We start from the raw sequence: 13,804 nt of genomic DNA, 5'->3' as shown, positions 1-13,804 counted from the left end.
AATTAAGTGTGATATAGTTACATAAAAAAATCAGAGATAATGATTTCTGTAATAAAAATCCTTTTTATGTGAAAACTACTAAAAGAGTAGAAAGACCTAAACCATATTTTTCTCTAAACAAAATACTAATGATTATGTTAAACTGTGTGAATTATTTATAATTATTTATAAATTTATAAATATACCATGTGAATATGAATGTGCATTATTTCAGTACAAGTACAAAGAAGGCTATCGCAAGCAGCTGGGCCATCATATTGGAGCCCGTAACATAGAGGATGATCCGAAGATGATGTGGTCAATGCACGTAGCCAAGATCCAGAGTGACAGGGAGTACAAGAAAGCCTTTGAGAAGACCAAGACACACTTTAGTAGCCCAGTGGACATGCTGGGAATTGTGTTGGCCAAGAAATGTCAGGAGCTGGTCAGTGACATTGATTACCGCCACTATCTGCATCAGTGGATCTGTCTGCCGGACCAGAACGATGTTATCCATGCCAAGAAGGCCTATGATCTACAGAGTGATGTGAGTAAATAATTGAATTTGTAATACATAATTAAATATATTTGGTCTTGTGCATTATAATTTTTTAAAGATATATAATATGCCTTAATCACCTCAGACATGTTGATAAAGGTGAAATGTTTAATATTCTAACATCAAGTTTATGTTTAATCCTATTTTCTCAGTCCTTAGCCTGAGGTGTAATACGTGTGTAACTCTGGTATTTGTGGAATTCTTCAATAACTTCATTCTTTTTTTTTTATTATTATTATTTTACTGTATCTTCTAAAATAACAATTGTTCACAAACCCATATCCTACTGCTATGCAGAAATATATACAATTTTTCATATAGATTAGGATGTGCTTATTTATAATTATTTTAATATTTGATCACACTTACACATACATAATGAACTTTCAATTTTTTTTCAGGCTGTTTACAAATCAGACCTGGAATGGCTAAGGGGTATCGGATGGGTTCCTATTGGTTCCATGGAAGTTGAGAAAGCCAAGAAAGCTGGAGAAATCCTGAGTGAAAGGAAATATCGTCAACCAGCAGACCAAATTAAATTTACCAGTGTGACAGATTCTTTGGCCATGGTCTTAGCCAAACAAAATGCTGAGATAATGAACAAGGTGAGGGTGGTGGGTTTTTTTTCAAAATCACTAGCATTACTAGCTAGTAGAACTTGTTTGTGAGGTGAAAAATACAATAAAAAGTAAGGCTAAACACTTTCATTGTGGACTTAAACAAAATGAATGTCCAAATTCAGCTTTTGCATAGGAAAGCACTTATCTGAGGGCTCTGTCCAACATGAACACTGATTAAAAATGTCTGAAAAAAAATCACCTAAATCACATCTTTTTCAAGAGTAATATTAAAAATTCTGGTGAATTTCCCTCTTCCTCCCATCTAAACTGAAATCCTATTTTTACATGTCTGTTTGGAATGGTTTTCCTATTTTGTTAATGCTCCTTTACTATACAAAGCTATTCTCTGATAAAACAGGCTTAATTTTTTGTGGTTTTTAAGCAATACTGTGAAATCTGCAGAAACTACATTCCAGCAAGGTGTTATGGTATGTCCAGAGGTGGTGGTGCCATGACCATGCTATAAGATAGGATGTAGCAGAATATTGAGGCTTTTACTGCAGCTGCTATAATGATGTATTGTTAACTGAATGTCATACTGCATGATGAACAACCTATGAGGAAATAGCAGATGTTATCTGGAAGCGCAGCTTCTGCAATTTATCTCAGACCTGCAGGACGCAAGACACAAAGTATCTACTCCTTCTCTTTAATAAGAAACATCAATCAAAAAACTTGTACATTTACGGCAGAATAATGACTATAGTTTTCCTCCTACAGCAGTTTTCCAGCAATCCTAAATCATCAATTGCTGTGCCAACTATAGCCTGAGAAATAATGAGGAAGGACAAAGTTTCCTCCTTGATCTTTGCTATGTCTGGTTATTTAAAGCTTGCTTGAGCTAGCCTTCACATTTTGTAAAGTACTTTCTTTGGATAAATGTGTTAGTTTTGCTATATATATATATAGAGAGATATAGATATATCTTGTTCTGCTTCAAGATTAGTTTTCTTTTATATCACAGATATATTTTTGATAAATATTACTTTCAAATTTGCAGTCTTTCCATCATGACACATATAAAGAAATTTTTTTAAAGGGATGTGTTTTCCTGTCTCCTAGCGTTTATACACAGAAGCCTGGGATGCAGACAAAACGTCTATTCATGTCATGCCTGACACACCGTCAATATTGCTAGCGAAGGCCAATGCAGCTAATGTCAGCCATGTAAGAACTTTTAAACATATACTAAAGTAATGGAAATTCAGAAATGAAGTAAGCATTTCTTTAACTGTAAAGATCGTCTAAAACATGCATTCATTACAATTTTAAGAAAAAACAATGAAAAGTAGAAATTCTATTTCTCAGAATATTAAGAAGCCATTTTCTGTTATCTTTTGTATAGAAACTTTATGTAGAAGCCTGGGAAGAGGCAAAAAAGAAGGGTTATGACATGAGAGCTGATGCAATTCCAATCCGAAGTGCAAAGGCATCAAGAGATATTGCGAGTGAAGTATGTTCTTCCTTTACATTTATTTTCAGTCAGCTTGAGAAACAAGAGTGAAGTAATAATGTATGTACAATGTTGAAAAAACATGATACATCAGACCCATCTTGAAAGCCTACTAACAAAGAATTCACTGCTGAAAGAAAATGGGCAACAGTTTCCAAAAGGAGCATTAAATTATAAATCCTGACATTAAGCATATATTAGAAAATAATTAACTATAATGAAAATAAACAGAAGATGTGGAACAAGAATGTGTTAGGCATTTCTGAAGTCTAAATGAGTATATTTCATAACACTACAAATACTATTTGTAATCTATACCAATATGAAATAATGAGAAATTCATCTTAGATTCACTATTTCTTTTAATACTACTTTTTTGCATTTCTAGTACAAGTACAAAGAAGCACATGAGAAGCAGAAAGGCCACTACATCGGGTGCCGAACTGCCCAGGAGGACCCCAAGCTGTCGTGGGCTGCGCGTGCCATGTTGCTGCAGAACGACCGAATTTACAGGAAGGCGTACCATGACTCCAAGTCCCAGGTCCACATACCAGTCGATGCGATGTCAGTGCGGGCAGCCAAGGAGTGCCAGACACTAGTCAGTGATGTTGACTACCGCCAGTACTTCCACCAGTGGACCTGCCTGCCTGACCAGAATGACGTGATCCATGCAAGGAAGGCCTATGACCTACAGAGCGATGTGAGTGAGAGTAACTGTAGAAAAGCCTTATGAGAGATGTGTGAGGCTGTTTCTTAGTGACAATCCTAAGATTATCAATAATCTTAGGATTGCAAATATCCTTTCAAATGCACGTTCATGAGCCTGCAGTCAGTCCTGATATGTTTCTTTTAATTCATCTGGATGACCCTTTCCAAATCAGTAGTATTTTTGTCCCAGGGGCCAGAAACATTCCAGGCTGTTCATAAAGAAGCCATTTTTTTTTGGTCTGCTGTAGAATGTAGCTTGCAGACTGCTTGCAGATCACACCACTGGTCTGCATGTAACAAGTGTCTTTAAAAGACCGGTAATTTCGTTGCTGTGCGAAAAAGGGATTCAGCTGTGTGTGGGAAGGACCTGGTACACCACAGTCTCCTTGACTGCTTGCGTGTAACTGTACGAGGAGGAGCCTGGGGAAAGGCTTGTACAAAACCTCTCTGCACATAATGTTGTTGCAGCAACATGAGTAACCCTTGGTTTATTCACAGAACGTGTACAAGTCAGACCTGGAATGGTTGCGAGGCATTGGGTGGTTGACAGAAGGTTCTGTGGATGTGGTCAAAGCAAAGAAAGCCCAGGAACTCCTGAATGAAAGGCTGTACCGCACACGGCCAGACGAGCTGAAATTCACCAGCATTACTGACACGCCAGATGTTGTCCAGGCTAAGATCAATGCTTTGCAGATCAGTGACGTAAGCTTACCTTTCGTTTACCTTTGATTTATGTGATGACATTTCTTTTCTTTGTGGTGGAGAGTAGAATTTCTACCCTGGGAATGACTAATTGGAAAGTATTGCAAATCAGAATTACCAAAGAATTCCTGTTGGTTGCATTTTTCCGGTGTTCAAACCATAGTGAAATGTGATGATGCGTTCTTTCTCCGCAGCATCTGTATCGTGAAGCCTGGGATAAAGATAAGACGCAGATTACCATGCCTTCTGATACTCCCATAATGCTGCAGTCCAAAGTCAACGCTCTCAACATCAGCAATGTAAGAGAATAGAATCATTATGCATATGTAGTGTTATAAAATTGAGAGTGACAATTGTTCTTCCAGGTTTTGGCCTGTGTCTTCTAGATTTTGCTGTTAATGGTTGTGTACTGATGCCATCCTCTAATGTGCTTTTAAAAGTAGATTACATCTAGGGACAGTTTAGGCCGAGAGAGTTTTTGATGAACCAGTGAGCACTGTTTATCAATCAGACAATCATTAAGCAAGTAGGCCCAAGGCGTTGAGCTGAAATATATGCCATTGTATTCCCTCATCCATGTGAATGTGAAATTGATGAAACTGCTTTCATGGAACATGCCAGCACTGATAACTTTTGTCCTAAACTGCAGAGATTCCTGAGGGAATGACTCACAGAGTTGCCTGCCTTGCAGGACAGGTTGTGTGTTTGTGAGCAAGCTCCAAAATTCAGTGTGCGATTCCATGCAGTTCCTTCTCTGTTTGACAAAACTGGCAAATACTTTCGTGGAGTTGTTTTTTGAGTCTGTAGGCTCATCAGCCCTGACCTGTTTTGCAGATCTGTGTTGTTTCGCTCACTGGTTCAATGGCACTAACACACTGGAGATGCTGCAAAGCTAGAAACATTTCCCATTTTGCATTTTCAGCAGAACTTGACTGGGGCTTTGCCTGGAAACTCTATTTACTCCCAATCTTTCTTGATGTTGATAGTATGTTAAATATTTTTCCAAAGTACCTGATGTGATTGAATTAGACGTGAAATATTTCAAGTGCAATTACAACAGACATTTCACTTCCCCTGTTTTTGTCTTGCTTGTGCTTTGATTAATGTGTTTTTTCTGAGTTCCTTATAGTCTGACCTGCAATGGCATTCAGTTTCTGAATTTTCAGAGTCATGAAAAATAAACTAAAAAGTGCATCATTTACCCACTTGTACTAATGAATAACTAACTAATAAAAATTGCCAGCTGAGCTGACCAAGCTTCTGTGGACTGAGATGCCACCAAAGAAGGAGCCCTCATGTTCTTAGGCTTGATGACCTGCACAGGTTGGGTGCCTCTAGATACAGGAAGGCACTTTGGTTTCTGTTCAGTCTTGTAAATGGACTGAGGCTCTCTGCCTACACTCACTGTCTTGGTAGGACTAAAAATGGCTGGTAAATAAAGAAGCCTCTAGTGGCAGTCAGGAAGCTTCATAACTTAAGTAGGGTCTGGGTATGTTTTTTAAGTAGAACAGATGCTTTGTCCCCAGTAGCTCTGACCCTGCAATCAGGTGTGTGTGAGCAGAATCTCTGTTGAACAGTCACACAAAATTCAGTGTTAGCTGTGGAGGTGTACACTCCTGTCAGCTGGATGCCTACTTGAGGCCTATGTGGTGAGCTCATACATGCGGTCAGCAGTAGTCTGTTAGAGGGGATGTAGTGATGTGTTTTCAGGAATATTTCAACTGCCTCTTTGTGGGTTTGATCTTGTACCTACTTTGAGTAATGAGTTTTCTCTTAAGACACTTGCCAGGATCATTATTGTAACCCTGCTAGTTACAGGGGGCAAAGAGAGCACCCAAGCTGTTAGTTCCAAGAGAGTAGGTTTTAAGAAAAGGCATTGGTATCAGAGAGTCTTGATGGCACATAACAAGGGTGATCAATTTTCTTTGCAGAAACACTATCAGAAGGATTGGGATGAGGCCAAGGCGAAAAGCTATGACATGAGAGCTGATGCCATTCCCATCAAACATGCCAAGGCTTCCAGAGACATTGCTAGTGAGGTACAGTCTTCTCTTAGTCTGATTGCTGTGTTTGCCTCTTCGTGTGTCCAGCTCAGCAGAACTAAGTGAAGTTTGGTTCACCTAGAAGTCCTGTATGGTTTTGTGCCCCTGTGTTACTTTAAAGCCTGTTGTGAACAATTCTTTCTTTCTGCAGCTTGAAGCTGCCTATTGTAAGTGCTCTGTGAATAAGAGGATGTGATATACTTAAGAGACTGCTCTTTGCACTGGGTAACAAAGTGAGTTTTCAGACACCAAACAACAATTTAAAGCTGATCAGGGCGGGGCTGCAATTGTGCTTGCTACTGAGTTCTTGCAATTCCTGTAATCACCACTATCAAATATTTTTTCTAAAGATGTGAAATGCAGCTGGTGCTCAGAGTGGTCTTACAGAGCACAAGGGTGTCTGCTTCAGTACTATTTTTCATTGTTTACGTGTGTTAAGAAAAACCAGAGAGATTTTTAAAAAATCATGGGTGACTTCTGGAATATCTTTTTTGGGAGCTTGAGGACCTGACTTTTGAGTGGACCAGAGCTTTATCTGTGCTAAGGCAGAACCTCTGGGAAACATGTAAAAGGGGGGACAACGTAGGAAGCTGAAAAGCTGTTTGTTTGTCATGTTCATGTGAGCTATACGTGACTGTTAGTGTCGTTTCTGCATTTCTAGTACAAGTACAAAGAAACGCATGAGAAGCAGAAAGGCCACTACATCGGGTGCCGAACTGCCCAGGAGGACCCCAAGCTGTCGTGGGCTGCGCGTGCCATGTTGCTGCAGAACGACCGAATTTACAGGAAGGCGTACCATGACTCCAAGTCCCAGGTCCACATACCAGTCGATGCGATGTCAGTGCGGGCAGCCAAGGAGTGCCAGACACTAGTCAGTGATGTTGACTACCGCCAGTACTTCCACCAGTGGACCTGCCTGCCTGACCAGAATGACGTGATCCATGCAAGGAAGGCCTATGACCTACAGAGTGATGTGAGTGAGAGTAACTGTAGAAAAGCCTTATGAGAGATGTGTGAGGCTGTTTCTTAGTGACAATCCTAAGATTATCAATAATCTTAGGATTGCAAATATCCTTTCAAATGCACGTTCATGAGCCTGCAGTCAGTCCTGATATGTTTCTTTTAATTCATCTGGATGACCCTTTCCAAATCAGTAGTATTTTTGTCCCAGGGGCCAGAAACATTCCAGGCTGTTCATAAAGAAGCCATTTTTTTTTGGTCTGCTGTAGAATGTAGCTTGCAGACTGCTTGCAGATCACACCACTGGTCTGCATGTAACAAGTGTCTTTAAAAGACCGGTAATTTCGTTGCTGTGCGAAAAAGGGATTCAGCTGTGTGTGGGAAGGACCTGGTACACCACAGTCTCCTTGACTGCTTGCGTGTAACTGTACGAGGAGGAGCCTGGGGAAAGGCTTGTACAAAACCTCTCTGCACATAATGTTGTTGCAGCAACATGAGTAACCCTTGGTTTATTCACAGAACGTGTACAAGTCAGACCTGGAATGGTTGCGAGGCATTGGGTGGTTGACAGAAGGTTCTGTGGATGTGGTCAAAGCAAAGAAAGCCCAGGAACTCCTGAATGAAAGGCTGTACCGCACACGGCCAGACGAGCTGAAATTCACCAGCATTACTGACACGCCAGATGTTGTCCAGGCTAAGATCAATGCTTTGCAGATCAGTGACGTAAGCTTACCTTTCGTTTACCTTTGATTTATGTGATGACATTTCTTTTCTTTGTGGTGGAGAGTAGAATTTCTACCCTGGGAATGACTAATTGGAAAGTATTGCAAATCAGAATTACCAAAGAATTCCTGTTGGTTGCATTTTTCCGGTGTTCAAACCATAGTGAAATGTGATGATGCGTTCTTTCTCCGCAGCATCTGTATCGTGAAGCCTGGGATAAAGATAAGACGCAGATTACCATGCCTTCTGATACTCCCATAATGCTGCAGTCCAAAGTCAACGCTCTCAACATCAGCAATGTAAGAGAATAGAATCATTATGCATGTGAATCATTATTAAAATAAAAACGTGACAATTGTTTGTTCCATAGTACGTTTTAAGAAAAGGCATTGGTATCAGAGAGTCTTGATGGCGCATAACAAGGGTGATCAATTTTCTTTGCAGAAACACTATCAGAAGGATTGGGATGAGGCCAAGGCGAAAAGCTATGACATGAGAGCTGATGCCATTCCCATCAAACATGCCAAGGCTTCCAGAGACATTGCTAGTGAGGTACAGTCTTCTCTTAGTCTGATTGCTGTGTTTGCCTCTTCGTGTGTCCAGCTCAGCAGCAAGAAGTTAAGTTCAAGTCAAAGGGTTGAAGCTGAGGCCACGGAAAGGCTTTTGTTTGTTTGTCATGTTCATGTGAGCTATACGTGACTGTTAGTGTCGTTTCTGCATTTCTAGTACAAGTACAAAGAAACGCATGAGAAGCAGAAAGGCCACTACATCGGGTGCCGAACTGCCCAGGAGGACCCCAAGCTGTCGTGCGCTGCGCGTGCCATGTTGCTGCAGAACGACCGAATTTACAGGAAGGCGTACCATGACTCCAAGTCCCAGGTCCACATACCAGTCGATGCGATGTCAGTGCGGGCAGCCAAGGAGTGCCAGACACTAGTCAGTGATGTTGACTACCGCCAGTACTTCCACCAGTGGACCTGCCTGCCTGACCAGAATGACGTGATCCATGCAAGGAAGGCCTATGACCTACAGAGTGATGTGCGTATGCGTAGACATATAGTTGTTACTACTGTTGCTGTTTAATACAGCCTTATTTTGATGGTTTGATATTATACAGTCAAAAAGGATTCTTCAGTTTTCATGTTACTGCTTTTATCTGCTCTTTTTTATTCTTCAAAAAGTTTTGGTAATATCTCTGAATTTTATAAAAGCTTTACTTACTATCTGCTGTGGTACATATGCTTTTGTAGTATTGTGATTTGAAGAGTATGGAGGATTTGTCTATCTAATGGGTCTTATGAAATAGCATTGTTTCCTGCTTTGGAATCAGGTGGCTTTTAATATTCCTGTCAATTTGGAAATTTATTTAATTGCAAGAAAACTGTTTGATAGCAGGTAAGATATTTTAGTGGCTGATTTCAAAGTGGGAGGAGTCCATGCAGCTGATTTCCTTCCTTGGTTTTGCTGCTTATTAGACAACATCAGTCACTCTTCCTTTGTTTCAATGAACTTCAGAGGTGAGATTCATGTTCCTTGCAGAAGGATTTGCTTGATTAAAACTTAAATAATGTTGCCTGATACCACTTCAGGAATTACGCCAGTTAGCTCTAGTCCCCATTGCCTCTATAAACGTTTTTTCCTCTCCTTTTTGTCAGATATCCTGGTGGGTGGCCTGTTTTTTTGTTTAGACTTGTAAATTGTTGAAGTGACTAGAGGAATAAGTATTTTGGAGGGGATGGGAACATTCTTTAAAGATCTTAATACTTTACTTTCATTAATAGCAATTCTTTTGTTTCCCCTATATTTAACTTCACAAGTTTCGGAATGTGTTGTTTAAGAAATGAACTATTTAAATCTGGGTTGCCAGATTGTATTCTACTTATGGCACTGAACACTTCTTGTATATGAAAAGGATTAATCTAGCTCTAGCTGATTTGACATTTTCTAAAACATGTACTGCTTCGTATAGTTTGAAGTGATTAACACAATGTTTTCCTTTTCTGACCATTTCTGATACAGGTTGTCTATAAATCAGACCTAGAGTGGCTCCGTGGAATTGGCTGGTTGCCTAATGACTCTCCAGATGTTAAGAGAGTGAAGCATGCCCAAGATCTCCTGAGTGATAATGTGTATCGTACACCTATTGAAAGCCTGAAATATACCAGTATTGTTGATACTCCAGATGTTCTTCTAGCTAAAGCAAATGCCGAACAAATCAGCATTGTACGTTACAATGTTCCTAAAATTGTTTTGAGGCTATAAACAGTAAAAGAGAAATCTCACTGCTAAAATATAAAATTGATATAAAATAGCACTGTATTTTAAGTCAAATTTAATGCTTTTCCAGACATTTTATTTTTAAAAGATGACAATTCAGGCAAGATTTATGGGATCTTATGTTATTGACAAGTGACATTCCATAATTACAATATGATAAAATGAACTATTTCAACAGCCAAAATACAAAGAAGCCTGGGAGAATGACAAGACTATGATCCATATGACATCAGACACACCTGAAATCAACCTAGCCAAGACTAATGCTGCTAATTATAGCCAGGTAGGCTTATCATTCTATTTTCTACATTTCTATAAAATAGTATGAGTATCCTGTGATTTTTAACATTCTAAGATGTTACTTACAAAGTTGACGATCAAGACACATAGACCTCATGGAAGTCTGTCCTCATACAGGGCTCACAACAGTCCCTTCCCTCTAATGAGTATTCTTAAAGTATTTAGACATTTTAAAACAAATGCTTGCATACAGCTGTTAAAAATTTATTAATTTCATGCACCATGGAGATACTGTTTTGTTGAAATGGATGGAAGCCCAAGGCATATAAATATTTTCTAAACCTTTACAAACACCCTTCTATGCAGTATAGGTTGCAAAACTGGTGTTACAGATAATGCACATGTTTGAAAGGCAGTAAGATTTGCAGCAGTATTTATGGCTAGGAGCAGGAGTAATGCACAAAAAATTGTCACACTATTTCAGCAAACAAATGACAGTAAACTGTGCATTTCTTTAATGGCAAATGCCAGAGTATTTAGCATATGCGTGACATCTTGCTGTCTTTTCAGAAACTGTATAAAGAAGCTTGGGATGAGTTGAAGATGAGTTACGATTTGAGAGCGGATGCAATCCCAATCAAGGCAGCCAAAGCTTCTAGAGAAATTGCTAGTGATGTAAGTTCCAAAAGAGGCATCTACCTCTTCACATGCTTTAAGAGCTATTTCATGATAACTGTTAGTAATGGTGATCTTTGCTCTTTACCCAGTATAAATACAAACTGGATCATGAGAAGCAGAAGGGGCATTATGTTGGAGTTCCAAATGCAAAAGCAGATACAAAAATGCAGTTTGCCCTCAGCGTAGGCAAAGTTCAGAGTGAACTGGAATACAAGAAACACTTCGCCAAATGGAAGACACAGTGCCACCTACCAGTAGACATGCTATCTATCCTAGCAGCTAAACATGGTCAGTCTTTGGTCAGTGATGTTGATTACCGTCATTACTTGCATCAGTGGATCTGTCTTCCAGATCAGAATGATGTCATACAGGCTCGGAAAGCCTATGATCTTCAGAGTGATGTAAGTTAACATGAACACTTAGCTTAACTTATTACTGTATTTGTCTTCTTAGTCTGCTTCAGCTCAGAGTAGTGGGAATCTGCTGAATTCAGTGAATGAGCTTTGCTGTTTATTAGGAACGCAAAGTATACGCCACTGTTATATTTTGCCATTTGAGGTGTGATAAATTCAGATATAGTGCTCAGGTTAGAATTACTGCTCTCTTTTTAAACAGTGGAAGTAAGTGCCATTATTTATGAATCTTGCTGGATTGTACAGGGAACAGTAGCTAACAGCGTGGACCCTATTATTTTTTCCCAGGCTATTTACAAGTCTGATTTAGAATGGCTGCGGGGAATTGGATGGTTACCAAATGATTCTGTTGGAATCAACCATGTCAAATATGCTGGAGATCTTTTGAATGAGGTAACAAAATATTTTTCAATACTAAAATTTTCTTAAGGCTACTTGTAATTTCAAGTCTTTTAATGGCTAAATACATCAATATTTTTTAAATTTTTTAAAAAAGTACAACTGGAGTATATCCATAGCATTCACTGTGTTTGGAGAGTTTTTCTTTCCATGTAAACTTTCTTGTTTTGTCTATGTATTCAGAATTGCTGTGTTAGCTATAAAATGTTCCAGTATAATCTGACTGTTCATCTTTTCTGTTCCATAGAGAAAGTACCGCACAAAAGCTGAAACTCTTCCCTTTACTCCAGTGGCAGACAGAGTTGATTATATCACAGCAAAGAACAGTGGTGAAATTCTCAGTGATGTAAGTTTGCTAGCATGTTTCCGGGCTGTTAACTTGGTGTGTATATTTACATAGAAGGTTTTTATTTTTAAAAGGATATTATTTTACCTTTAAAAAAAAAATGCCAAAAAATTCTTGATCAGTCTCTGGGAATTCTGTGAATGTATGACATAAATATGAACAGAACTTCACTAGCTCATCTCCATTGCTTATAAGGGAAGAAGCTTCTCAAGCAGAATAACATCTTTCCTAGACATGTGAAAAGCTAGTGGTAGTTCTGCCACCAGTCCTTTCTTTCAGTCTTGGCTGATAGCATTGGTGATCATGTGTGCAAATAGCCACTTGCATTCTGGCAACCATAATGCTTAATCCTTCTCACTTTTGCCAATATGGATTTACAATTTTTAGTTAACTACTGTTACACTACTGTGTAACAATAAACACGAGCAAAACTGGTGTGCTGTCAGCTTGCCGTTCTTTGTATGTTTTTGAAGGCTAGTTTGTAAGGAGCTGGGCTGTGAACATGAAATTACGACCCACTCTCAGTTCACGAGTTTCTTTTTTTTGCTAACATGTATTAAAGAACAGGCCAAGCTAAACACATTATTAACTCAAACACCGGTAAAAGGCTGGCAGTAACAGTGATACAGTTGAATTGCATGTCATACTGCCATGCAACCACATACACACAGTTGGGCATGTCCTGTGTAGGACATGGAACATGTCTCAATGTAGATACTTGTGGTTGAGAGATGCTAGAATGTTGCATTCACATAGAGATCATGCTGAGTAAAGACATTTGCTCTTAAAAAGCTTAAAATCTATTGCCCTTGTTCAAATACTTCTTCCTTGGCTATTTGCTTTACATCCCTGAAGACCAAACAGGTGGCGTAACTTGGACTTCTGAAGTTTCTTCCCTGTCTCTGCACCTGCCTTGGAACAAGTTTTCAAAATTTTCTCTGATAAATGTTGTAATTTCTTGTCTTGTATGATTTCCTTTTTAAAAAAATACCCATTTGGATGTATATTTAATGTGTTTATCTAATATCCTTGCAAGTTCAGGGGTTTATATGTTATTTCATGCATAAAATATGGGTCTTGGTATTGTTTTCCCAATTTTGTCATGGTGCTGCAAGGCAGTAATTTCTTTCTCTGTTCTAGGTTAAATACCACAAAGCATGGAATGAGGTCAAGTCAAATTATACTCTAACAGATACACCACAGCTAGATATGGCCCGAGAGGCAGCCAGAATTCTTAATCAGGTGTGTGATCTCTCCTTGACAATTTCTATTCACATTAAATAACTCTTCTGAGGAATTTAGAAAACTTGCCTTTTTAAGAACATCCTAAAGGAAGGATTCGTTATCCTTATACTTTAATATAGATTACTATAGATTAATATAAGGTAGCAACTATCATTATAGTAGTTTTGAATTCCTCCTCCCTTTTATTTTCTACAGAATTTGTACAAGGAAAGTTGGGAGAAAGAAAAAGCCACTGGTTACCTCTTGCCTCCTGACACTGTGCAGATCTGTCACGCCAAACACTCAAATGATGTCCAAAGTGAGGTAATAATATTTCTCATTAGGAAGGCAAGTGCTTGGAAGCCTGGAAATGTTAAAGGTCTTGAAAGTTCAACAACAGACAGAAAGCTTTCCATTCAGGAAAGATTTCCATTGCTTTTCATGACCCCTGAAGTCCCCTCTCCTCTAAACAATTCAGCCA

General features: G+C 39.0%; 1 protein-coding gene across 1 annotated transcript in view; it reads left to right on the top strand.

Moving 5' to 3' along the window:
* The window catches only part of NEB (nebulin), a 131,364-nt gene that overhangs the window by 60,768 nt on the left and 56,792 nt on the right, over positions 1-13,804 (top strand). Inside the window, exons 67-79 of the mRNA XM_055718430.1 lie at positions 215-526; positions 940-1,143; positions 2,221-2,325; positions 2,504-2,611; positions 8,473-8,784; positions 9,766-9,969; positions 10,202-10,306; positions 10,834-10,938; positions 11,031-11,342; positions 11,643-11,747; positions 12,001-12,099; positions 13,240-13,341; positions 13,540-13,647. Of these exons, the coding sequence (XP_055574405.1) occupies positions 215-526; positions 940-1,143; positions 2,221-2,325; positions 2,504-2,611; positions 8,473-8,784; positions 9,766-9,969; positions 10,202-10,306; positions 10,834-10,938; positions 11,031-11,342; positions 11,643-11,747; positions 12,001-12,099; positions 13,240-13,341; positions 13,540-13,647 (2,181 nt within the window). The remainder of the gene's footprint in view (positions 1-214; positions 527-939; positions 1,144-2,220; positions 2,326-2,503; positions 2,612-8,472; positions 8,785-9,765; positions 9,970-10,201; positions 10,307-10,833; positions 10,939-11,030; positions 11,343-11,642; positions 11,748-12,000; positions 12,100-13,239; positions 13,342-13,539; positions 13,648-13,804) is intronic.

Source organism: Falco cherrug, chromosome 8 (assembly GCF_023634085.1).
Source record: "Falco cherrug isolate bFalChe1 chromosome 8, bFalChe1.pri, whole genome shotgun sequence".
NCBI classification, from domain to species: domain Eukaryota; kingdom Metazoa; phylum Chordata; class Aves; order Falconiformes; family Falconidae; genus Falco; species Falco cherrug.
This window is presented reverse-complemented; position numbering and strand designations above follow the sequence as displayed.